Raw genomic sequence first — 27722 nt, 5'->3', positions numbered from 1 at the left:
ACTACTGAGCCATGTTTCTAAGCATCACATCCATGTGTCTTCTAAAGACTCACAGGAATGGTTGAGAATGGTGATTCCACATCTGTGGACAGCCTGTTCCAATGCTTGACAGCCCTCTCAGAGAAGGTTTTCGTCAATCTCTGTCAGACAGACACATGGCAGACTTGCTGATCTACTCTTGCCAGGTGGTTCTGGGGCAGCACAGAGATAGAAATTGCAGGCTCAGACTGGGTGAGGGAGGACTCAGGGTCTTCAGCCTTTCCTCCTGTCTACAGCATATGTTGTTTGCCACATGAAACAGTAACATCTTTCAAAGTCTTACATCTGCCCATACCTGCCAAAAATCTCTTATCAAATTAGAAAATAGGTGTCCAGTGAGTTCAGGTGCTTTTGCAGTTCAGAAGCAAGTTAAGAGGTATCACAGACCTGGAGACTACAAGACCATCAGTGCCCCTGCTAGCATCCACTCCCTCTATTCTTAGTTCTTAGCCAGTGGGTGGCATGACATTAATTTTCCTGTGTTCATCCTTCTTCATTGGACCTGTCAGTCACACCTTCCTCATAAGATAACTGGTGATTTTCTTACTATATGGTGAATGATGGACAAAAAGGCACCTCAAAAGTCTGGTAGCACAGACTGCCCCTGCCTGACAAAGGTGCAGGACAATTTGTAATGATTAGCATGTATCACCCACAAACATGAGAAAACAGTATAGAGCCATAGAAAAATGATGTATCTTAAGCCTCTGGGAGATTATGGAAAAGTGGAGTAAAGTCATTGTCGCACGTGTTAAGGAGTCAGTATAGAGTAGGGCTCAGGATGAGAGCCTTATGTCTCTTTTCTATGAGGGGCAGCCTCTCCAAATCCTATGAAAAGTCCGCAGAGGAATGGTGAGTGGAGGGCTCCATGGACCAGGAAAACCCTTTTGCTTGTGCTGTAAGAGAAACTGTAAGAGTGAGGGCAAAACCCACGGATTTTATCTTGTCAGATGAGATCAGTCCTAACAATTTGTAGACAGCGAGACAGTGCCATGAAACAGTTTAGGGTACAGAACAACAGAGAATGAGGGATGCACACTGTGCTCTGTGAAATCTGATCTTTCTGCATTGTTTGCCTTTAATCCACCGACCATTATCTCTACTGAAAAAATACATGTGGGCTTTTTTGTGTGACAACTGCACTCAGGGTGGTCTTTGAATCAGAAGGCATTTGGTCGCAGAGCCTGCAGCAAGTCACGCCACTGCAGCCTGCACAGTTATATCAGGAAAAAAGAAGCAGGCAGGAGAGGAAAAGCCTTCTGCTGGGTGGTTGAAGGGGTCAGGTCTGTGAAAACTGGATCTGAGGAAAGAGGTTCCTAACATTTAGGTGTATTTACTGTGAAGTGACGTTAGCTGAGGGAAGAGACACACTTTTTAAATGTTTATTCCACAAGTAATGGATATACCAGATTTCACTTATCTTGTTAGAGCTAATGAAATAAAGTCTTAATGGAGTAGCTAATAGCTGGCAAATAAAAGTGCAAAATAATAATTCTGTTAAAATATAAAATAATTAGAATGAACGAAAAAAGGCTTCATGCACAAGGGAAGTGCAGGGATCTTATTGGGAGGAACAGTTTTACAGCACCCAATGGAAAAATTAATTATTAGGGTGGATGTAGCAGCAAAAATCCCACTGGCTCAGTGGAAAATATTACTTTTTTCAGGAGAAAAAATAGCACAAATTTCAAGCAAACAAAGTAGGATTTCTAAAATTAATTGTTGTATAAAGAACTTTGCTTCTTGCAAGACTAAATACATGGGTGAATTTAAGGTAATATTTCTAAAGTTATAAAATTGCTGAGAGAGTATTTATTTCTAAACTGCATGGCTGTAAAACACCAGATGCTGTACAATGAAGTAATCTCAGAGCAAGACTGGGATCTGTTGTCTGTGTGGAACATGCAGATGCTTGCTTTTAGCAGTGATGTCTTGCTCATAAAACAGGAACACCAAACACTCTTCACTGTGCTCAAAACTTGTGTCCCCGTTGCGTGTGGGATTTTGTTGTTTTAAGCTTAATTATTACTCCAGTGAAACAAGGAAGAGAGAGTTTTAAATTACAGTTTATGAAGAGAGAAGTAAGTGTTGTCTTATGTTATGTTAAGGATTAACTGAAGGAAATGTTGCCTCTTGGTTGAGCTTGGCAGCCAGAGAGGTCTCTGCTGTTTTGGCCACACATTATCCTGATGTATGGCTTAGGTCACTCTTCTGTATTTTACAAAATAAAAAAAAACCCTGAAGCACTGCAAAAAGATATATTTTTCATTTGAGACAGAAAAAAAACCAAAATTCCAACATAAATACGAAGTATCACCTCATATATTGTGCTGCTTCTTGCATAATACAAGTGTTTGGCAGATTGTTCTTAGCCATTGAGCATGCCAACTCCATTTTCCATGAAACTTGATGTGATGATAGCTGGTCACAAAAAAATGTATAATAAGAAAGAAGCTCCAGAAATACGGAGCCAACAATTTAAGGGTTTTTTAAAGCTCAACATTTGTGTGGTATTGCCAACAATTTAAGGGTTTTTTAAAGCTCAACATTTGTGTGGTATTAACTGACATAGCATATCGAGTGTAGCTCAAAATGCAAATCTTTTGCCCACTGCAGCTTTATAGGCTGCAATAATTGCGAATGGAAATTAATTCACCCTATGAATTTGTCACAGTGTACCATGTAGAAAATGCATTTTAAATTGAAAGTGTATAAAAGCAGAGGATGTGATATTAGCTGGATTTAAAAAAAAAAATAAAATCAAAATTAAACACAACTTTCCATCTGGTTCTGAATTTTGTGTTTAGTGGACATGTACTGCTGCTGCTAATTAAAAAAAACCCCTCTTGTTTACATTTTTGATAAATCACATCAACTGTCCTTTTCTAGGAGAAATTGTAGACCAAAGTGGAGGTTCAATATTGATCACAGGTTTTGTAATTTGTGCATTCAATATAGCATATACACAAGCATTATATATTTTTTCAACTGGAATTTCATCTCACTCTTTGAGGCCATTTCAGTCAAATTGAGATACATCCTATTTACCTGCCAAAGGCTTAGCAAAATAGAATAGACCAACCAACCTTGCCTAGCTCAGCATTTCATCTTTAGATGTGAGTAAGTACACAGAAGCTCTGTCTTGTAAAAACACTAGGTGCTGCAGCAGCAGCAGCAGGAGATTTTTAGTGAAAATGCTGCTTGAGGGACATATCTTGGCAGGCAGCAGCTCCCTGATGGAAATAGCATTTGGAACCAAAAGTTCTCTCACAGAAGACCTACGTACATAGTTTCTTAGCTGTCCTTTTCAAAGAACCTTCCCTTTTGCTGGCTGTGCAGGTGCTGAGCTGAGATTACAGCCTGCTGTGTAAAAACCTACTCCCTTTCCTCGTACCTGCCTCTCAGTTCTCACCCCTCTTCTACTTCATTGTCCTCATCTCTCTTTGTAAACAGCCTGCAGAACCATTCTGGGTAGGGATTGAGGCATCTTACTACCTGCTGGGTCAGCACATAGTTCCAGCTCTTTGCTGTTCTATGACTGCAGTGTAATCAGGCAAAGGCAGCTTCAGCTCTAAAACAGGTCTTCTGGACAGTGGTCTCAGACAGTATGATAAATAACAGTCTTATCCATGTGAGAATAAGCTCAACAATTTTTTATTACTACAAATGTTTCCAATTTAGGGATTTGGTTTCACTTGGACAGAAGGCAAGAAATGCTGATGGGATGATTTGTTTAAGGAGTTAGCAGCTCTGTTCAGCATTTCATTAATTTTTGTGAGTTACTTTATCAAGAGAGATCTTAAATCATACTTAGGAAATTTTCATCAAGTATCAACAGACAAAGCTCTGTTTTGTGATATGTTGAGTAGATGTGAGACATGCTGAGAAATTACTGAGAAATAATGTCAGTGAGTGCAAGACTCCACTGACACCCTGTGAACTTGGTATCCTGTTCTGCTGGATCCCTTTGGATTTTGTGGGTGCATTTGCTCGGGTTTAGTAGTTTTCTCTGTGTGAGAGTTGGAAATAGGAATCAAAAAAGAGGAGTAAGCAAGAGGTCATAAACAATAGCTCTGAGAGACATGACCTACCCTGGTAATTTCAGTCCAGTGTAACACATCCTGGATGAAGTTGATAGCAATGTCCCTCTTCACTAAAAGTTACAAGTATATTTTTATACCTTCGCACAAATCTGTGCATCATTATCCATGATACCTCCAAACCTGGTAAGTCAAAACAACACCCACAAAGGTAACTGTCTTACATGCAGAAAGTATGAACAGCATGATGTCATGCAGTCAGGTAGACTAAACAATGTCTTTTTCAGATAAAAACTATAAAACCTTAAGTAACATTTACTGCATCAGGTATGTGATGAAAATTGCAGTAATAAATCTGAGATTATTTAGAAACTGTGTTCCCAGGACAATTACAGAATGCCCTAGGCATTTGCTGTCTACCTGCTCTTAGGCAGAACATGTTTACACCATGTTTCATAAATCCAACTTCTGCAGCATGGAGTGGTTTATTCTAAGAGCACAGCAGTGAATTGTCTAAACAAAATGAATGACATAAAACCTCACGTGGCAACTTTGGTATTTCATTGACAAGGGCATAACACTTCAAGGAGATCTCTGCATTTGTGGTTTGTTGTAGTTTAGCAAATTAGGTTCCAGATTGATGATAAACAAATAAACAGTATGGTAATGGGTTTTAACGATCATGTAATAAACAAATGTAATGGCATGCCTCAAGAAATCAACTCTTAAGTTGTTTTTACAATGTATAAAACATCTGCTTATTACCACAGATGCCATAGGCTCCAGCACAGAGAGTGGCACTAATGGAACTTGCTGTGTGTTGTCAGTGCCCCGAGTCTTTCCTAGCAGCCCCTTCACCACCTTGCCTTCTTCCAGCAGAAGAACCAAAATCATCATGTCACATTCAGTGACTGTTCACTGACTGTTCTGAGCCATGACTCACTTGTAGCCACACCTTGAACTTTGAGAACACAGAGTCACTGCTGTGCCAGTCAAGGGTACTGGGAGAGCAGCCAAGGTACTGCAGAGAGGTTTTGATAGAATTGCAACAACAAAATCAGAATCCAGCCAGACATGAATGCTCCTTAATTTGAGGAAAAGGTTATTACCGGGAAAATAGGTGAAATTTTCAAAAGTTTCAGTTCGGAGCATTAAGCCTTTTTTTATTTCTGTAGAAGTAAAAAACCTTGCCATCTAATAACAGCTCTAGCTGTTTTGTTTAGGAGAGCTCCCCAAGAGTAGATTGTGTTTCTTTTCGTGGGTAGCATAAGGGTTTCCCAAACCCTGTCTCCTTATTTCTCTGCTTAAATAATATTTTTCAGGTCATACTTTTCCTTCAAGCTTATAGCTTTGTTGTCCCCTTAGATCAAATAAATAACACTGCCATCTGATTTTCTGATTTTTTTTTTTTATTTACCTATTGAATTTCTGAGGAAAAACATTGATTCAGGAACCTTCATAATTCTGGGCAGTATTGGTTGAGAAAATTCATGTGTTGAACAGATGATAGTAAATAAAATGTTTTTTCCAGAAGTTACTAAATTCTCCAAAGTGAATGAAACCATAATGCATATGTTAATTCATCTTAATTCATGTTTTGATGAGAATTTCCCAGCCTCACTCCACAATTCTACTCAAATATTTGTATTATTTAGCTGAAATTGAGTTAATATTTCATTATTAAATGAAATATGATACTCTGTACTCCATTTTACAAACATTTCTCCATAAATTAAATCATTTTGGTAAGAGATTTTGAGCCCAGCTAAGTCCAAAACACTAGAAATAGTAAAATAAACTAAAGGGTCACTTTCTATGTGTTTTTAATTGGCAAGAAGTAACTTCAACCTTTTGTTAAAAAAAAAAATGGAAAGGAAAAAACCAATTTAGGTATGTTGGTGATCACAATACCTCCTATTAAATTTTAAATGTTTTATGGTGTACTTTTGGCATATCAATCACGGGACCCATAAGCAAAGAGTCAGTGAAGGAAAGAGAGTCTTTCAGGCATGACACATCTGGTTCTTTAGCAGCCTAAACAGGCTTTATATTGCCAGCTTTAAATTGAGCCTTTGAGTTTGCCACATGCTTTATCTGGCAATGGGCTGTCTGGACTGCCATGTGTTCCTGCTGGTTGCAGCAGCTTTAACATTTAATACTTAGGTTTATTCCCCTCCCTTCCCTCTCTTCAGATGATCTCCATGCAGGAAAACTTCACACTCAGTCCTTGTGCTTAGGGCTTATGGCCTTGCTCTTCCAAGCCTCTAAATATGAAATTTCTGATTGGGACTGGGACAAATATACAGTACTACGAGAATTGTGATCCTGCATCACCAACAGTTCTACACGCAAAGACATTTCAAAAGAAGTAATTAAAAGATTTCCATCTGTACAAGATTCTGGATGCATCCATTGACTGGTCAGAAACTTTTAAATTGCTTTCTTTACTAAACTAAGGCTCTATTAACAAAAATCTAGTACTAGAGGAAGTCAGCTGTCAGCTGTATTTGTCACTTGCGAAAATGAATCTGAAATAAACTGGGTACATCATCATAGAGTGTAAACGGGCCCACTTGTGTGTATCTTGATTTAATGTGTTCTGCAGAGAAGCACCTTACTGCTTCTAGGAGTAGATGGAATCTGCTGCTAGGGAAAAAAGAATCTTAATTATCTCCTGGATGCTGAACCCTAGTAAAACATGCATTTGCGTAAGAGGAGTACCTGTAGTTTCCAAATTAGGTGATATAGGAAGTAGAGGAACTTAAATAGTTTGGTCTTAGTCTATTCCATTTCTGGATTGGTTACAGCATCCTGGTACACTTGCCCTTACATCTGACACTTCAGTCTGTATATGACATATTTCTGAAGTTATGGAGTCAGTTATATTCATGCCAGTCTTAAGAATTACTTTTTTTTCTGCTCAGACCATGCAATCAATGGTCTGAGCATACAAATGTCTTCCAAGCAGCCTTTCCTCTCACTGCCTCCATCTTCTTCACTGCACTCTCTGTTCTTGTGATAATGGTGCTCCCACTTCTCTTCCAATTTAGAGCCTATGTAGAAATTGCTATTGCCATCACACCTCAAACCAGCAATGGGCCACAGAATGGATTATCAATCTTTCATAATTTAATATAAAAAGCCATTGTAGTGTGGTATTACTAAGTATACTGTTAAACTAATTTGAAAATCAATAAAATAGTTTCACTTATGACATTGGTATCAGAGAGCATAAATAAAAGAGTTCTGTTTCTTCCCTGTTTTTCACTGTGAATAGTAACGTGACAAGGGGATTCAGCAGCTACTCTGCTCTTCAGAGGATTCCCAAAGGCAAGCTTTAGGCGCTGCTCATTAAGTGTGAGCATTAAGGAGAATTACTGAATCGGGAATCTCTTCACTTTCACATCCAAAGTGATAGCAAATGCCAAACTAGCAGCCATCCTGCCCTGCTCCCTAAACCAGCCATAGAGCTGGTGTATTTCTGTATTACACTGTACTTATCTGGTCATGTGTGGTAGCATGGTCATTTAGAACAGTAACAAGGTAACACCAGGATGCCACTTACTGCTGTGGCAGCTGTAACAAACTCCTGCAGATTAACAGGCGTCCTGTTGGCAAATAGCACCCAAAATACTCACCTACCCAGGGATTTAGGCATCTGTTAACTTTATCTGGTAGTTTCTTTGTTGCACAGTTCATTCTCTTGGCGATTGACCTTCAGAATAAATGTGAAATGCAAACCTCAGAGCAGGAAAACGAGCCCCTAAAATCTATCAAATCACCAAGTAAAATGCATCACTCTTGGCTCAGACAGAATGCTCCCTAACTGAAGGCTGACATTTGTATGTTACTCTGAAATAGCTAAAGATGAATACTGAAGAGACAAAAGAAGCTAGAAATGTCAGAGTTAGTTAAATTTTTACATCACTTAATTTTAAAAGTTAGGTTAATGGCATGAGGTTCTAAAATCTGTAGGAGCGGGGGATTTATGGGGGTGCAAAAGACCTTTAGAAAGCTGTGTACATTTATAAATGAATCACTAAAATATTTTATGGAAGGGTTTTGAAGAAGAGTGCTTTGGTTTCATTGACACTTGCTTAAAACTGTAATATTTCACATAAGAGTCTAATGTGGAGCTGAGAAAGATTATTTTACACATTTAACTGTGTACTGACTTTGATGGCATTCAGATATCAACGTTTGTGTAATGTAGTGCCCTTGTAGGCAGAAAACATGTGTCAAGTAGAGCTGGTAAAAAACAAAATCTACTCTGAGTGTTTTTTGATTAAATTGGCCTTTGACAGAATAGAAATTTCTGTGAGGCTTTTTTCATGCTTGCGCTGATGAAAAAAAAAAAAAAAAGGCAGCCAAGGTATTTAAAATACATTATAATTTTTCCTTCTGAAGTGGAGACTACATAAGTGTCTTTTGAACCCCTACTTTATGGAAACCAAGACATCAATAACAAGAAATACAAATTCTCCAATAACAAGAGTGGTTAATACCCGACTTTAACTTATGAAATTAATATAAATGGAGTCCTATTACCATGAGCAGGTTTAAGAAATGTAGAGCAAGTCCCAGCAACCCTGGAGAGGTTTCTGAGACTGGGCTGAAGATTTAAGAGGAGGCACCTGCTTGTCTGCCCATGGCAGCTTCTCGTGTAATAAACTGAGCACAGCTGTCACAGCTTCTTGCTCGAGGGCACAGGGGAGAACATCCCCTTACACACCACACTGTGTTAATCTCCACACTACCTTAGAAATTTGGTTTACTGAACAAAAGTGAATAGAGCCAGTGAATACAATTTAAAATGTTTCAGCACCACACCGCTCTTCCTCGTGCAGGTGACACTGTCCAGCCAAGAATTCAGCTGGCTGTCACCTACCACAGGTATGTCCAGCTAACTCTGGGTGAGGAGAGTGTTCCAAAATAGAAATGCTCTGATAAAGACGCTTTGATAAAGATAACCCGTACTAACATTCAGAGAATCTCAAAGCAATTTTATATTGCATGTGCTTTCTGGAAGCACATCAAGAGGTATTTTAGGAACTTAAAGTGCTTGAGGCATGAAGTAAAGTCAAAGGGATCTGTCTTGCTCTAGGCATCACAACAGAAATAGTTGCTGGAGGCAGGAAACTGTCTCTGGTCAGGACAAGTGAGATTACTGCAGGTATCTGAGGCTCCTGTAGTACAGCCCCTCATACAGCACCTCTAGACACTGATAGATCTGTAATGCAGTTGTTCATTTCATGCTCATTTGTATTACAGTTCAAGACTGTACTTGAGCTAAAATGCTACCTCAGCTTTCTGTTTACAGAAACAAGCAAAAAAATCCACTGTTTTTCTCCTTTTTCTTTCACATTGTTCAGTGGTTCCTTGTTGTGCTCGAGCTGCTTTTCCCTTTCCTTTCTGCTTGGCATTATTTTGGTGTGAATATTTTAATTTGTTACTTGGATTCATTGTTGACTTTTACTGTGCTGCTTCCCAGCTGAGAAGTATTTAAAAGTTTGTAAATCCACTACTAAAAAGTATTCAATTAGTATTTATTTTATATTTACATTGTTTCTAATTGCAATATTAGTAAGATTATTAACACTATCTTTGCTGCTCCTGTAAAAAATTATTAAAAGCATATGATCTAACATATCTATGTAATTTATTTTCCTGTACAGCTGGCAAAGATTTAGAAAAGACTGTCTTAACTTCCACTATTTTCCCAAAATCAAAATACTAAGTGTGATAGATGAACTAAATATGAATGATGAGGTCTGAAAGTAAAGTTGTTTTTTCTCCAGCAACAGGTAGACCTCAGCAGCTTTAGTTGCAGCACTCACTACAAGCAGTTTATGCCTGTATTAACAGACTGCATAAAATACATAATTGCCATGTTAAGGACATGCTATGAATCTGCTAGGAATTGGCTACAAATGTGGATTATTCTGACATTCAGAGTATAAGCTAATTATTGCTAACCTCTCTGATCTTGCTACAGCCTCTTTTATGAGAAGACCATAACTCATTTCAAGCAGACCACATTAGTGTGGTTGATTCCAATTCTAGAGCCCCTTTCTGCTGCAGAGGAAGTTTAAAAGTAAAACTAAACAGTAAGAACAAAAGAGAATCCTTAAAATACACTGCATTAAGGATGTTCTGGTGATGCAGTAAACTCCCTTCACTTTGCCATTAAGCCCAGACAGGAGATTTCACGTGCTTCCTGCGTTATCTCCATGCTAATTTGGGCTACTGAGTCTTTCTGTTGCATTTACCATTTGGTGATTTGCATTGGAAGGGACCTTTAGGATCATCTAGTTGTGACCAGAATGGTTTTACTTTTCTCTCCATGCAGAATGGGAAAGTTTTCAGAACATCACATAATTTCGCACTTGTTCGCATTGTTGGCATTGTCAAGCTGCGTTTCAGGTGTAGACTTTTATAGCAAAATGCTCCAGCTCAGCAAGCCTTCTGGTGTAATAGGGAGAACTTTGGCATTGGCAGCTTTGTTGCGCATTAGGATCAATCAGGATATTTTTAAATAGAACAAAAAAACCAAAAAAAACCAAAACAAAACCAAAAAAAGGCATCAGGATTGAAAGTGTTGCTGTTGTTGTGTTATACTGCAGAAAGATTTATTTGCCCATGTGCCCATGCAAGGAAGATATATTTTAAACAAATACCAATAATGATCTTTGGATTTCAGGGCAATAAACATCCTGCAATGAACATTTTGCCCCAACATCTGCAGATCACAAATGTCAGCAGATAGGAAAATTCATGACCAGTTTATGCAAGCAAGCATAACTCCATCGACTTGAATAAAACAATGTGTATTAACACCAACAAGAAAAGAAAAGAACACCAAGTGCTTTTGAAAGGTATTTTAAGACAGTTCATCGTTTAAATATTTAATATAAATCTTTCTCCTTCCAGTCATGAACACAGATTGCCTTGAAGTTAAATATCAGCCTCTCAACATGGCTATAATTTATGGACCGCATTTATTCCTTGGTGAAGTATTTTACCTCTCTTTAGTTGCATAAATAACCTCACCGAGACCTGTTAATTTATTCATTGCCTGTTAATCCTTATTTGTCACCCTTATTTTAAGAATATACATTTATCTTCTGCTAATGAGAAACAGGAATAAAAGTCATTCTCAGCTGGTTCAAGGAAGCATCAGAATGTACAGAGTGGTTAGGTTAGCGTGCAAAGCTCAAAATAAAGTGCTCAAAGTAGTCATAGCCCTGGAATCAGAGAACAGCAAGTCTGGGAGGGAAAAAAGAGGAAATAGCAAGAAAATAGGGAGCCTTAATATATATATATATGAGGTATTAATATAAAATATAAATAATACAAAATATAATAGAAAAATATATATTTTATATATATATATATGTATATAATGTAAAATAGCTTAACTGCATTGTGCTCTTCACTGCATTGGTCCTTACAGAAATATTTCACCATGTAGATGATGAAGAGAAGACTTGTGGGAGGTGATTTGTGTCTTTATCCATCTCAATGGTCTTGAGATGCCCTTCTATGACTACGGGCTACGTCAGGTCAGGTGGCCTGGCACGACGTGCAACAGACCTGTGCCTGTAGCACAGGTGATGCAGGCACCTGCTAGGAGACAGCTATTCATGATGTGCTTTGCTAAGACATGTGTGGTCGTCATTTTTACAAAGTGTTCCCTCTCAGCAGTTCAGAATTTGGTTTTGTGCCTGGTCTATTAATGAGCTCATGTGGGTAGAAAGGGCACTGTTGTCTTGCATGCCTACAAACATCATCTCCCATGTGTCCTCAGGCTGCCATAATACAACAAAATCATTCTGTCTATTCACAACAGTCTGGAAGAAGGTGTGGGAGGGTTACAGCACTGCTCAGGGATGACCTGTGGAACTGGCCTCCTTTTCAGTTGTGTTGAAATTGTGACAAGCTCGATAGGTACAGTGAAACTAAACATTATTCTCTTAACCAAAAGCAGAATTTCCACTTTTTCACTTAGAGAATTCTTACTGTGGCATGCTGTGAGGTCAGGGTATTAGCAAATTAAGAGGCACAGAAGTTTCTGTAGAATTCCAAGTTGTCCCACACAAGTAACTATTACCACAATAAAGAAGTAAATCCCAAGCTTTCACTTCCAGATTTTCTCAAAATGTGTCTCCAGTATTCCTGAAGTCAGAAGTGATTTTGTAGAGAACTGACACAGCTTTAATCTAGTGGAAAAAAACATTTCTCAAGCAGTTTATAAATATGGGAAAATATAATTGCCTTAATGGCTGGTGCAGCTGTGTTACAGGAGCCATCTTAAGAGAATAAATAATTTCATCGGCATGAAATATTTATAGCCCTCCCCAAGCCTTCAGTTTGATTTTGTTGTTTCAAATAGTATTTTGCATTTGGTGTGCTTTTTTTTCTTTAGCACTAAAGGTATCATTTTTTAATTAAAGGATAGCAGGTCAGTGTAAGATACTCAGGGCTGGTTTGAGGAACAAGAGGTAAAGAATTTGTTTTAGAATATCCAGGTCAAAGGAGAGTCAGATTGTGTATATGCATATCATGACTAAGTTTAAAGATTCAGATCCATCAAATTATGCACAGCTCTCGTCTGTATGTGTGGATGTGTTATACTGTTCCTCCCCATCCATTCCTTGCTGTTAAGTGAGGCTGTAAACTTGCCATCTAGTATGAACATGTTTAAATGTCATATCCTGACACCTTTTTTATCAAGATGCACAGCTGAGTGAGTGCAAGAACTGTGATGTGTGTATTACAACATCATTAGGGATTAAGGCTGTCCTTAAGCTGCCCCTGAGAAACCTTGTGCCAGGTTGGAACCTAAATTTATGGCTATAAAAATGCAGAAGGATAAAATGTGGTGGGCTAGAAATATCCTGGTGGGCTAGACAAATGCAAAGGCATTGGGAGTCTTGCACAGCCTTTCTAAAGAGAGCCACATGTCCATCAAACTGAGTTTGGCTGGCTTTTGAACCCCAGCTCCTAAATACAGCTGACCACGGGTGTATCTGAGAGACCCCTGACAATACATAAAGCCACTTCACTTGTAAAATAATGGAAAAAAAACAACAACAACAACAACAACAAACCCTCCACTTTCTCACTTCCCTAAAAAATAACTGAACAAAATCCAATGTGTTCAAGATGGAGATTATCAAAGCAAAGGCACTTCTAAATACCTATTGTGCTGATGTTCTCAGCCTTTACAATCTGAAATGAAGAAGATAATTATGGTGATCACATCAAACACTTTTTGGCTGGTTTTTTTTTTCAGTCTTCTGATAGATACAAATGCCTCCCCATGTTCAGATCTTGCAGGCAATTAGTGTACTGCTAATTTTACTGCCATAAAATATGCAAGTCACCTTGTATATTCACATGCAGGTTCTAGATTTGTCTCCACACATATTTTCTGACTTTATTCTTACCTATTTTATCTATGCTTTTGGCAAAATATTGATAGAATTGCTGCAAGCAATCATCTGAAGAGCTGCTGGTCTCTGAGCAGAGAGTGTGCCAGGAAGGGCTGGAAGCACGCACCCAAGTTGGCAGGATAGATTCATCCCTTTGGGCAGATTATCAAGTAACTCATATAGTATCAGAAACAAATGGATGTAACCCCTGCATTTCCAAACAAAAAGGCTTAAAAAAAATTTCCAGAGCCTGGAAACAGCTTAAATGTATCTATAAGCAAAAAGATTAAAAATAGCATCCATAAAGCTGCTTGGAGCAGCTGGTTAAGTGTTTTCCTTTATGTGTGCTAAAATTGTCCAACCACGGAAGGTTTCTAAACCTTGTCTATAAATTCATCACCATGGAAAAGTGGTCTTTAGGAGAGAACATTCTGTGAGTCATCGTAAGCTTTCTCTTTGTAGTACTACATCTAGTTCCAAAGGGCTGTTTTGCACTCTCATATTAAAAAAAATTTAAAAATAAAATAAAATAAAAAACAAAGTGGCTTTATCTGAACTGAAAATGATAAAAATGTGAACATTAAAAAATCTGTTATACTTAGTAAAATAACACTTCCTATTGCAGGCACATGCACACTTAGTTTATACTTAACAGCAAATTGGATTGATATCTGTAAGGAAAGATGGGTCAGTAAATACACTGCAATTTGAACTAAATTTGGTGTAGAATTGTAGCTGCACTTTTCAGTGCATAATTCTTTAAAGTGAAACAAAAAATTTTAATGGAAATAATTTTTCTCTCCTGCTTCACACATTTGATTTCCACGTTCACTGAAAATATAGTTAAACAGATTTATTTTCAGAATTATTAAAAATTTTTTTTGAAAGTTGATTTAAAGAGAACCCATTGCATAACTAAGCATCCAAAAACACCTCCAATTTTTTTCAAAACAAGGTGCTGTACAACACCTGACAGTGCTAAAAGCAAAGTACATTTTGTATATATTTGCTACCCAACAGTGTAGGTTGCTTCCAGGGCACACGCAGACACTGCTCAGCAGTGTGCACCTTGCATTCTTTCCCAGGGAAAGATGGTTGAACACAGTGCTGTACAGTCACACAGGACTCATCTGATAGAGCCAAGATACAGCCAGGTCGTGCATTAAACTGGGAGACACTCCCAGGTGCAGCTGTGCCTTTGCAGACTTACTGCTAGGTTTGTCTCACTGGTCTCTTTATTCAGGGCAGATGGTAGAAAGCAAAAATGACACAATCTGGAGACCAACCATCCAGCATTTTTAATTCAAAGATTCTACCATACATCTCTGCTTTATATATATTTAATCTGTTCCTTTCCTGAAGTATCATTTCAACTGGGAAGATATTCTGCAGCACAGACTGTTTGAACAGAAATTTGTAAATACCATTTGACCTCAGTCTAGGTGTTCAGGGTGTCCCTTTACTGAGGGACTCTCCCCTTTCCTGTTGTCAGAGACATTCTACCTGGACACAAGGTATTGCATCTCAGGTCACCACTGTCACCTTGCCCATGTGCCTGGGGGGAAAATAAGAGACTCTCAGTGTGGCAGTACTTAGCAGTTAGCATCATGTGCAATTATTTCTGGGCTTAGTGCTTGCAGGTTTACAATTTCTTCTTCAAAATAGCATCCTAAATGGATGAATGGTTCAGCACCCAGGTCTTTATTATGCTTATCTGAAGCACAGGAATAGCTAATTGTCCTTTAATTAAAAAAAAAAAAAAAAAAAAAAAAAAAAGCCTGCTGTTTTTCTCTTGCTTAACCTAGCAAGATACCATGGAAATAAATGGAATTATGCCAGCCTATTGCAGGAACACCAGCAAAAAGATAATTTACTTACAGGATTTTCCTTACTTTCTTCAGGAAATTTGGTGCATTCCCCAGCTTTAAAACCTACAGATCCTGTCCTTTTGCAGAATTGTGGAGAGGCATGTCCTGTTTGTCCTTCATTTGAATATGTACACTAAAAGTGTACTTTCCATGAATTAAAATACATAATAATTATGTGGAAACAAACTAGGCAATAAATGATGATGGAATAGTTTGGGGAAACTTTCCATGCTACAGCCATCTCATGCAGCAGTATTTCACACCATAACATTTTTTTACTCCATAAATATTTTCATCTTTCTTGCTGTAACTTGCATAAATGAATAAATGCATAGAAAACACTAATGATAAGCTCTAAATTAAATCTAAGCTCACCATCTTGACATTTACTTTTTAAAATATGTATGAGGCAATTCCTCTGATCTTTTTTTTATACACTTACAAACACATGCTTACAAGTTATTTGTGTTTCAGGGCCAAGTACAGTAATGAGTAAAGACCTCCTCCTCCCATTGCTGAAAGACTTTGTACAGTCATGAGGGTTTGAGGATCAAGGTCTTAAATTGAGCTCAGGAGATTGCCTATCAGGAATAACTAAATGCTTCCAAATTTGGTCCCTTTCAGCAGCAGGAATTGCTACATGCCTTTAACCCTCAGTCTCTAAGATATGAATTATCATTACCTACAAAAATACAGAGTTTTTCTTCATTTCCAGTTATCTTCTGAAGCTATTTATTCAAGAAAGGTTCAAGACATGTCAGAAAAACTTGATGGACTTAATGGCTGAATTAAAATAACTTGGGTGAAATTTAATAGTTCAAGATAATACACACGGGAATTTCTCCCTATTACTGCAAATCCTGTGGTTGGATCAAGGAGGAAAAAAAGAAAACCAGCAATGTAGTATTCAGCCACAGGGTGACTGTGATTTTCAGTGTGTTAGGACCATAAAATTGAGTTTGCATGAGAATTTTCAAAGGAGTAACAATGCTTGTCCAGTGCTTTTTGGTCCATATTCAGAAGCAGAAAACCAGGAGCAGGTGCGGAGAAGAGCTACAGGGACATCTGATTAAATGATCTCCAGATTGCTGATCAACCAAAATTATTCCCTTACTCTATTAAATTATTTCTCTGCAGATGGAAATAATTTTGGATAGAATACCTTACAAGCATTACATATATTATGAAAAGAGCAGAGTACTATTAGAAAAGACTTGCTGGTCATAAGATCTTCCTCTTTGCTGTTAAAGCAAACTATGTAACACATTTGGCAAGTTTTTCGGTTTTTTGGTTTTTTGTTTTTCTGGGCCACCAATAGACATTCTGTTTAAATTAGAGGAGAGAAAAAAAAATAAACACAAATTTATGTGAAGAATATGACTTATGAAAATAAAAGTAAGATTTATTCATCTCTGTTTTTCAAAGATAGAAGTATTATCTGATCCTTGAAAAGAAGTCATCAAGGCAGATAAATTACATGCCCCACTTAGTGGTTGTCACACAGTTGGAGACGTGGAGGTATTTGACAGCAGAGGCAAGTAAAGGTTAAGTAAAACCGCAACTTATAAAAAGTGGAGTCCAGATAGTTTGTGTTCTGTAAATTAAGGATTTTCTATGAACTTCAAACATTCAGAAGGAAGGGTTTAAACCTTACACTTGTGTGTGTTAAGCTATTTATTAGTATCAGAAAAATAGCTGTTTTACTTACTCCTGGGTAGATGGGATTTTTAATATAAACACACTTTTTAAAATATGGTAAATCGATTTTAGTGTGTTTTATTCATGGTAGTGCCTACTAAACTTAGGCAATTTTATGAGAATACCACCAGTTTAAAACTTTCATTAAAGGCTGTAGAAGAATGCTTTCATTGAAAATATACATTTTACAGGTTTGTAGCTTGCCTGAACAACCAGAAGTGGGGGTTATTTCCAACCTATGAACATATTTCAGAATTTCATAACTGTCTCCAAAACAGCATGGACATCTCTGCTGTTATTCTATAAATATCAATACATTGAAAAAATTGGAGATGTGGAAAATATTATATTATTTGAAAAAGAAAAGAGGGGTTTTTTTCAAAATCATTGAAGGCTATGGAGTAAATGCAGAATGTTTCAAGACATGGGAAGAGTTGCAGAATTTCGTTCTGTGAAAGCTGTATATAGTTCTTTCTATGCTCCCTGCCTTGTTCCCTTTACCATGGCCATCAGGAAGTTTAAAAGCAGTGAGTTTATTTGTGTGTTCATACTCTCACAAGTTTAAAGCATGAGATCATCCCTGTTTATAGGGGCAGGGAGCTGAACCATGCCTACACTGTCAGCTGAGCATAGCTCTGCACCCCAGCCTGTCCATCTGGCTTTGCAGGCAGGTGTGCACCCAGTCTCAGATTCAGGCTGAGTGCCAGACTTTGGCAAGTACCTGTGCTTCAAGCCACCACAACAGCCACCACAGCAGAGCCCAGACAAACCAATCCACCTTGAAATGCCTCTGACCAAATAGAGTGTGTGGTTTTTACACATTAATGGATACAAAACCTGTGGAGCTCAGTACAAGGAACCTTCTGCTAAGCTAGCACTGAACCTTGCTGGAAATGACCTGTGATTGTTTGCTCAAGGTCTTAAAGGAAGTCTGAGTTTAAAAAGTTTAATGCAGTCCTCCACCATTGAACCATTTCCCCCTCCACCCTTCTGCTCTTGGTATCTAAATTCTTGAACAACCTTCTGTCCAACTTGGTGTTCTTTCTTTCACTGAGGCCAGGAGCAAATCTGCTGCATAGAGTCTTGAGATACCTAATTTGGAAATAGTTGCTGCAGTTGTCTCAAAACGTACACGAGCTTAAGAGTGAACTTCAGCAAGTCTGAAGCTCAGAATAGCCAATGAGCTTCTGTATGGACTTCCAAAATAATGGCAGCTCCTGGAATGTGAAGGCCATGGACTGGACTCTGGCCTGAGCTTAAAGCTAAATGACATGGATAAGTTATGGGACATGATATGAGAGAATGCTGAATATGACCATGTGAGAAGCTAACAAAAAATTCAGAGAGCACTGATCTTGCAGAAGGTAAAGGAGGAGGTACTTGAGAAAAGGTTGAAGTTCACAGGTGGTTTAGAGGGAGTACTGGGGACGTTTTTTGTGAAACTGTACCTGGGTAACCCTATCAGTGATACCATATGAAACTGAGATTAGCTAGAAATACCAGATTTGGGTACCAATATGGCAAAGCTGGGACCAGTTGGGGAAAAGTAATTAGGGATGAGTAGTTTGTTTGAGAGGAGGTAGTGAAAGCAAGGTAGAAGTGTGGTGAAAGGGAGGATGAAGAACAGGAAAAGGGGCAAAATGTATGCTGCTGATGTAATCAGATCTGTCCAGGAGGCTAGCTGGGGAGTAATTATTTTCTGCAGTCTACCCAGGACACTAAATCAAGCTTGCCTAGCCCCACCGCACAAGTTCAACATGCCTCTGCAAGATGAAAGGGGAGGATAAGGGGAAGCTTTCCTCTTTGGGCAGAGGAGCACCCAGATGGACAGATAAACATTCTGGTCCTGTCAGGTCTATGCCAGGCCTGACAGCATCACCATCTACTCATTGCTTCCTTACAAAGCACAGAGCAACTCACTGTATTGCCATAAGCCATGGCAATAAAGAAGTAGATGGGGTTCTAGCAGAAGCTCCTTTCAATAATATGTTCCCAAAATGAAGATGATCCTTTCTTTAAAAGTAGCAGTAGTTCAAATAATATGTCATTGGAAGGATCGTGTCCAAGTTAAACAGTCATCAGCTGTTTAATGCAAAGAGGTTATTGCAATATGTTTCTTAGGAAATTAATATGAGTGAGTATACATGCTGTTTCATTTAAGCAGATTACTGCAGCCTCCCCCCTGGATCTTAATCCTGCACAGTTAGCATAATATTTCCTTGTCATCTGGTTGCTTAATTTGGTCTGTTTGTTTAAGTGTTTATTGGTCTTGTTATTTCTTATTTTATTTTCTTTCCTGAATCACTGCCCTCCTTCTCTCTTCTTTTGCACATGACTGGATGACACCTGATGAAGCAAGACAGAGTTCATTTCCAAACATAGTTCATTTTCTTTTCTGAGACAGAGACATGCACTGAAGCAATTGGTTCCCAGTTCTTGTGTTTAAGACAGATGGCCCTATAGGCAGTGTTTATAAGACATTGGAGGCCAGCTTTTATTGGAAAAGCTTTGTTCCTTAGTTGGAATGAAAACTGAAATTTTTGCAGATACTAACATTTCCAGACCATATGTCTCTGAAATGAAGCTGTGCAGAGGAAGACTGCTGGTAATATAGCATTGCTTTAGTCTGTTAAGTTTCCTGCTTGGTAAATAAACCCTTTTTGCATCTGAAAAGCATCTATGAAACTCAGATATTCTGTGCCTGGGTATTAGCATGAAAGTTCAGCTTCCCAAGAAGTCATCTGTGCTATGCTGATAAATATAATGCAATAACATACTTTGCCTCCTCAGCATTTCTGCCTACATTACCTAAGCACCTATTTTCCCTCAAAATTATAAATTAGCTAGCTCTTTCTTATACAAGGAATGGTATCAGTTTTCCTGCCTTAATAGCTAAAAGGCAGAAAATATTACTATCTAGACAATACAAATGGTGCTCTCTCCTGTTTGGATCAGCATCTGCTGTAATACAGAAAACCATAACAAAAGGTTCCAGAAGTTTTGTAAAGTTCCCTTTCCAGATGTATCCACCAGGTCTCAGGAAGAAGCCCAGTCTTATTTGTCTTATTTGTCTAACAGTATTGAGTCACAGTTAAAACTCTTCATCCCAGTAACAGAGAAAGAGAAAAACATTAATTTTTTATTATTTCTTAACCTTCTGACTATCAGAATTTAGTGGAGAAAAGGGAATGAAGCAATTGATCTTCCATGACTAATGATATCTGATGGCATATTGAGAGTTGACAAGAGGCTTTCATACTGTAGATCTTTTCAGATGTGTCAATCAGCCTTAATGAACTGTTGAAGTGCAGCAACTATGGCAGCTTGTTCTCAAGAACTTCAATCCCCCCTCTACTATTAGGAAAGGATGCCTGTAAGTGGGGGTTTATTTTCTCTCCTATTTTTTTCTATAGGTATTTGATTTATAGCATATCACTTCTTAAACTTTGTTTGAAATACTTGTAAAGCCTTTGTAAACATACTTTTATTAAATTCCATGGGATAGCTGAGATCTGATTAAGGTTCACATTAGTCAGGAGAATAAAACAATAAGAAGGATTTTCCTGAAGGAAATGAGGAATTTACATAAATGCAGTTCTTGCCATGTGACTTCATCAGGAAAGTTTCATGAGAGAGAACTCATGCTAATTCCATCAGTAAAGAAGCTATAGATGTGCTGCAGAACAGTTTCTTTGGATTCATCTGGTCTGTTCATAGATGAGTAAAACTATGAAGTAAATGGGGAAAAAAGTAAATTAAAAAGCCAAAGAAATAAACCAAGAGGTTTTAGTCCCCACTGGCATCAGCCTTCCCAGGGTCACGTAGCATATTCTGTGTTTCAAAAGCAGCTGTGTCATTTCTCATGCTATTCCTGAAAAATAGAGGGGGGTGATGAAGGGAAAAAAGGATGTCATTGCATGTCAGTGGTGGCCAACAGCTGGTCACCCTTTTGCTCAGACATAAGGCTGTCCCTGGGGACATCAGCTGTCTGGCTTCTGCTCTTTGCTCACCACACTCATTCAGCCAGTTCATTTACTAAAGCTTGTGTCCTGCTCTTGGCAAAGGCTTTCAACTGTGTTTACACAGAATTCAAAAGATCTCACTAAGTCCTAGCTTTAAATTCCATTAGCCTAATTGCTAGCAGTAAATTGAAAGTTTGTCATAGTGGATATAAATTTCTACATTAATTTATACAAAATATACCTCATCTTGCTGTTTGTTTAGAAACTTTTTAATATAGGGTTTAAAAAAAAAAGATTTAGAGGCATCATGGTTAGAAAAATAACCTTACCTGCATAAATCAGCAGACTGCTGACATATGTCTGCAGGCAGCAAAACTTTCTCTAGATATATATATGATTACTTGTTTCTTTCTCCTCAACAGCTCAACATAAAGGATGGCAGGGGACATGATCAGGGGATGGTCCTGAGTGTTTGGGGTGCAGCTGCCATTTATCAACCACATTAGTACATGATCTGATAGGTTTTGTTGGCTTTTAAATAATGGGTAGGCTGCTGAATTTTTTACCCTAAATTCAATGGATATTGCATAACATTTAAGGTAATAATTGGATTTTTTTAATGTAAAATATAACCAGAAAACCTATAAAGCTAAAACATAACCTTAGGACTATGGGTTTTGACTGTAGATATCTGAAGTAAAGCTAGATTTCCTATCTGTGCCTTGTTGAAGAATGCATACTGATTATCCACCAGGCTAATCACTAGCCAGCCTACAGCAGTGGGTGTTAGCAGATAGTTCCCAGGAATACAGCATATTCCCACACCTTGCATGGACAAAAATTGAAAGGGCTTCGCCATAATGGCTTAACCATCTTTTAATAAAATACTAAAATTACCTGAACTAAACTAAACTGCTTGCTATGAGCGGACTAGCAGCAGTCTCAGCCACAGCTTGAAGCATTTCCCAACAATGTGTCAAGTGATCAGTCTGTCACAGCACCAGTACTTTCCTCTCTAGGGCAGGTTTTTCATCACGTTGGAAATGACAGAGTTGCTGAGCTAATCGAAGACAGTTTACAGTGATGTGTATTAATTCAAGACCATACCTAAGTGATATCCGTTCCTTCAAAATTCCATTACAGCTGTGTAACACATGCTTAGCTACTTATATCATTAAAATCTGGTTTTTATATGTTGGTTGTACCAATCCTTCCAGAAATGCCTGATGAATCTTTATTGGCTACATTAAATTCCTGGGCAATCATTACTTCTTTATTACTTCTTTATTATTTTCCTCTTAACAGCAATTTAATATTTAGAGAGAATTGAATAATGGAAAAGAATATTACTGTTGTATGTATTATAAATTAAAAGCATCTATCTTCCTTTAAAAGATGCAGCAGTTGGAGTACTCTAAGAGATTTATTCCTTTCTGTGCAAGCTCTGATACAGGAGGTTAAACTTGGCTTGGAAGCACAGCAATTTTACCTAAAGTTTTTGGGCTGCCAAATTATAACAAGAGAACTTACGGAAAACTTTTTTCTTAGGCATAAACCATTTGTCCAGTAAGGTCAACAGCAGCCAAGGAGAATGGACTGAGGTCCACACCTGTGGGTACATCAGTGTCTACAGGGAAAACTCAGCAGGGGTGATAACCAAAACTGGAGAGCTGAGACAGAAAAAAGGATCAGAGGCTAACCAAATGTTGCCTCTCACAACAAATGGGGAACAAATGTTGACTGTAGAGAAAAGACTAAAAAAAGAATAGGGAGTAAGGGAAAATTATTTCCAGAAACAGGTAAGTCATTTCAGAATTTAGAATTTATTAGCAGTGCTTTCTTCTGAACTGGCAGTATTTAGTGCTTACCTATGTATGCATTAAGGATTCTTGCAACAAAGGTGAGTCATACCTGAGTTGTAGGTGCAGTTCACCAAAAAGCAAGACCTGATGCCTGAGAGCAGCAGCAGCTTGGGAGCCTTCCTAGAACAGTGAGCCAGGGAGGGCATACTCAGCAGTGCAGCTTCTAATTGGCCAAATATCTTCTAAGCAGACTCAGAGCCTTCAGCAAAGTAGGAGAGCTCATGAGATATTTAAGGGACAAACCTCTCAATGTCAAGGGAAGTTCTACTGTTTAAAATTCCCAGATAATATAGAAACTGTAGATAAATTGTTTAAAAGGCATTCTGGCTGGTGGATGGAACTGTAGAAATAAAGATATGTGTGACCTCCAAGGTCTCTTGGAATAGACACACTGATTGTCAACAGTACAAATTAAAACTCAAAATGTAGGAAAATGCTAGAATTCACATTGGCCATATAAAGTTATTTCATCCTTCTTGTGTATGGCTGATATTTTAGTTACATGATCATCCCCTCTATTTTCTGTGGTCTCCAGCAACCCATAGGTCATGACAGATGGTGGTCATTGAAGGGTCATTCAGTTTCTTGTTTCCAGTTTGCAAAATTATGTCCATTGAGATAATAGAATCATAAAATGGCTTGAGTTGGGAGGGGCCTTAAAGGTCATCTAGTTCCAGCCCCCCTGCCAAGGGCAGGGTCAACTTTCACCTGAACAGGTTGTTCATAGCCTCATCCAACATGGCCTTAAACACTTCCAGCCATGAGGCATCCACAGCTTCTCTGGGCAATCAGTTCTTGTGCTCCTCACAGCAAAGTATTTTTTCCTGTATCTTACCTAAACTTACTCTACTTCAGTTTCTGTTAAAGAAAGTGAATAAAATCAGCTACTGTTAGCTAGAACCTTCTGAGCATGTATGAGCAGCCATTTACTTCACAAAATTTGTGCAAGTTTTAATGGGTAAAGCAAAAGGTATGCCCCAATATGAGGATCACCTCTTTTCTCAAGTCAACTCCCCTCATGAATGCATGAGAACAATGAACTTTTCAAAATCCATTAAATGTTTAAACATTAAAAAAACAATGTATTTTACTTAATCTTAAATTTTAAATCTTAATTTTAATCTTAATCTTACTTAATGCCCTCAGAAACAGATTAATAATTTTGGAAAAAAAATAATTGCTTTGTTCAGAGGCAGATGTTCAGTATGGAAGATGTCAGCCTGAATGGCTTTACTTAGAGGGAATGAGCAAAACATTTGCATAGAAATGGAATGTCAGGCTTGACACTGATCTGTAAAGAGCAAGTAATTTCTATGGAAGTGCATAATCCAGCAGGAAGTTTAGAAGCAGAATTCCAGCTCACTCAAAATTTTGCAGGTGCTGAAAAAGATCACAGTTACAGTAGATATCTGAACCTAATTACTGTCCCTTTGTACTGCTGCAAAGAGTCTTGAAGTAACAATTCCATTTGCTGTTATTGGCAGTGATAAAGTCATACGAGTTGTTCCTGAGAGCGAGAGGGAAGCACAGATCCTGAGGGCTGCATTCAACAGGCTTAAGGTGAGTTAGATGATTTTCATCTTCTTTTTCTGATCTTTTTTGAAGACTGTAGTGGGTTAACTGACTTGCCTTTCATTTGGCACTTCAAATTATTGTATTATCTGGAAAGAAGTCTTTTCCCATTAAATTCCTAATTTACCAATAAAATAGCATAGGTATTAGATTCATCATGCCTAACAAATTTAATAACACTTACTTTGTTTAAGTAATACAGGTGCCACACTTGTAGACTTGCTTTGTTTGCTCTTCCACTTCTTGCTAGAGTATTTAGTTGCTTCATTATCTGCTTAATGGTGTTATTTAAAACACTGAGTTAAGTTGTGAACACACAGAGGAATATGAAAAAGACTTCAGTTTGAGAATCCCATTGGCAGAATAATTTTCTAGAAGCAGTTTGACAGAGTGTCTAGGATAGCGAGCCAAAATCTTTTTTCCCTGGCCTTTCCCTGCAGATATAAGTGAAAAGCAGCAGTGCCACTGCAGCAGTGCAGCACAGGAGCACTCTGCAGCATGCTGCTTTGCTGGCACAGCTTTACGAAGGCAGAAGCAGTCTTTCCACAGCAGTCTGGCCCACTGTCTCAGAGGATGGGGGCTACCTGTAAGCCAGGTCTATGGTCCCGAACAAAGGACTGTACCACGCACATGCACCAGCCCCAGGCACTGTGGGAAAGGGATGAGCTTCATTAATAGTCACCAAGACAGCCTAACCAGAGCAGAATCAGGGAAATAATAACTTGATCAATACGTTGAGTGCCTTAACATTTGGAGCACGTGCAAAAGCTTTGGGCTGCTCACTGCCTTCAACTCCAGCAAACTATGAGGCAGTCTGTGGCATAATTCTGCCTCTTGTTGAAACCTTACACAAGTGATTGTGTTCTCAGTGAGAAACAGATGAAGGTGCACATGGTTTTCTAGTCCAGTAGTTAACATCTGAGATACAAGTAAATTGAGCCTCTGTCTGCTTACCAAATAAAACAATATCAAGAAGAGCTCTCACCCCCTCCTGAAACCCTTCCATCGTTCAGTTACGAAGGAGCTCTCTTGCTACTGTTTTTTAAAGAAAGAGGACTGTGCTACCTTAGGTATCTCAGCCCAGGAGAAGGGTTACTGCTCTGAATACTCCAGCAGACAAGACATTGACACCTTACTAGCTTTAGGTAGGAAAGCTGAGGCTGTCTTCATCACATCTGCATTTTTTAACACTGTGCTTGGTTAGCTCCCCATTCAAGATGCTGTAATTTGTAGCCCCCATTCTCAAGACGTCCAGCCTGTTGCATGAAAAATTTCAGTGTTCAACAGAGGCAGTGTCATGATGCCATGGATTACCACACTCTGCATTGTAAAACCCAACTCTCCTCAATAATGTTGTCTCATATTTGTTTCTGCTCTGCTTTTTAAGGGCCTGACCCTCATCTGTGAATGTTACTGTAACACCCCAAAAAGATACTTGTTTTCCTCCCAATTAGGAAAAAACCTAACCATAAACCCAAGCAATACACGTGGAAGCTGGTGTTTGCATTAATTTCTCCCCCCCGGTTGTTGGAACATAAAGAGGGAGCACATGTGTTTTTTCCTTTCTCCTCGTATTGTAAACCCTGTGAAGCAAAGGGGTTACTCACCTTCCTGTAACTGTTTCTCATTACAGAGGTCCCTTAGGCTCCCAGAAAAAGATTCCTTCAAATCAAAGTGGGAGAAGTAGAAACTTGAATAAATAATTGCATACTGTAACTCCGAGAGCAGGATAATAAAATTTTGGCAAACTTCACCAGAATCTGACTAGTTAATTAGAAAATGATTGATTCTGATGAGAAGCTAAGCTGAGGAGGTTAAAAGGAAGACTCAAAAAAAAAGAGAGTATAGTGACACCCAGTATCATGAACACAGGGTGTTATCCACTCAAGTGGATAACAAGTAATAGATATGTTTAACATTAATTTATCATATTTCCACCCCACAAAAAAATCTCAAGATATTCCCTCATGAAGAAGTGGATCAATAATGACACTCCTAAGAAATTCCCAGTCCTTACAATACCAGCAAAAATTACTTGTGACTGCAAGTCATCAGCCCTTCTGGAGAACCATGTATTTGGAGTTCTGCAGTTTTTAAGTCTTCATGTGAATTCTCCCCTGTCCTTCTCCCACCCCCAGACTTCCAGAGTTGAAATTCAATGGATAGTGGATTCATGCCCTGTTTTTTAAATATGAGCCTTTAAGCACAATGTTGATAATATTCTCTGGAGAAAATGGAAGACAGTGCACAAAAAAAGAAGTCAAAAAACCCTCAATAGTGCAAAATAAGCTGCAAACAAACCCCAGATATAGTCATGTTACCATCTTAACACAATCTGCCTGACAAACAGAAATATAAGCAGGAGTGTCAACAGAGATGTATGAATTACTATAATTACAAAGACTGCACTTTGGATTTTTTCATTTTTGAGTCAGAAAACCAGAACTGGTTTGAAAACACATCTCCTTTGAATCTATTCTGGTTTGAGCAGGAAATTAATACCAACCTGTAACATTACTCACACATTCTGTTCCTCATGGGGGAAATAAAGATGAAACCAGCATCCTTTCAAGACATTGCAGTTTTGTTATGTTTCTCAGTGTTGTGCAAAATTCAGTTTTCAAACTGAGTTATGATATGGCCTGATAGTATTCTCTACCATTGTCAGTATTATAAGAACAAGAAAAGTCAATAAAAATAAAACTTGCATCCCTTCTGTTGTTGAATTGAGAAGAATATGTGCACTTGGGTTTCAATTCAGACCTGTTTCTCTACCCTGGAAGTCAGTCTGTTAGAGATGTGGTGTATTTCAGATGACCAAAAGTTCCACTCTCTAGGGATGTCAGGATTAGCCACCATTAGTCAAACAGGAATTGCGGTGCAAAAGTAATTTGGGGAGTCCAATTTACCCCTTATACACAACATAAATATTTTGAATAAATTCCCAGGACAGTGCAAGCACAGAGTAGATTTCTACACAAACAGATTGTATGCTTGTTTCAGGATTTCCTTGCACAGAGCAGACCATCTGTGGTAATAAGGCAAAGGGAACAAAATCCCTCCTGTCCCAGGCTTCCTCCTCAGTGTGTCTGGTCAAGGGAGGTTTTCTACAGACTTTTGGTGTTCTGTGTTCATTTCAGCCATTTCCTTCTGCCTTTAAATTTACATTTGTAAGGCAGAGTGACTTAGACTTTTCTTCTGGCCAACCTCTCATAATCCAAAGAATTATAAGAAAAGCTCCTCTCTG

At 38.3% G+C, this 27722-nt stretch overlaps 1 protein-coding gene across 1 annotated transcript in view; it reads left to right on the top strand.

The window, feature by feature from the left end:
- Nucleotides 1-11611: 11611 nt before the first annotated feature.
- CPA6 (carboxypeptidase A6) overlaps nt 11612-27722 on the top strand; it is a 57082-nt gene continuing 40971 nt past the window's right edge. The window contains exons 1-2 of the mRNA XM_062514449.1: nt 11612-11689; nt 24350-24463. Of these exons, the coding sequence (XP_062370433.1) occupies nt 11612-11689; nt 24350-24463 (192 nt within the window). The remainder of the gene's footprint in view (nt 11690-24349; nt 24464-27722) is intronic.

This window comes from Cinclus cinclus, chromosome 1 (assembly GCF_963662255.1).
Source record: "Cinclus cinclus chromosome 1, bCinCin1.1, whole genome shotgun sequence".
NCBI lineage: Eukaryota > Metazoa > Chordata > Aves > Passeriformes > Cinclidae > Cinclus > Cinclus cinclus.
The sequence above is the reverse complement of the archived record's forward strand: the minus strand, read 5'-3'. Positions and strand labels throughout refer to the sequence as shown.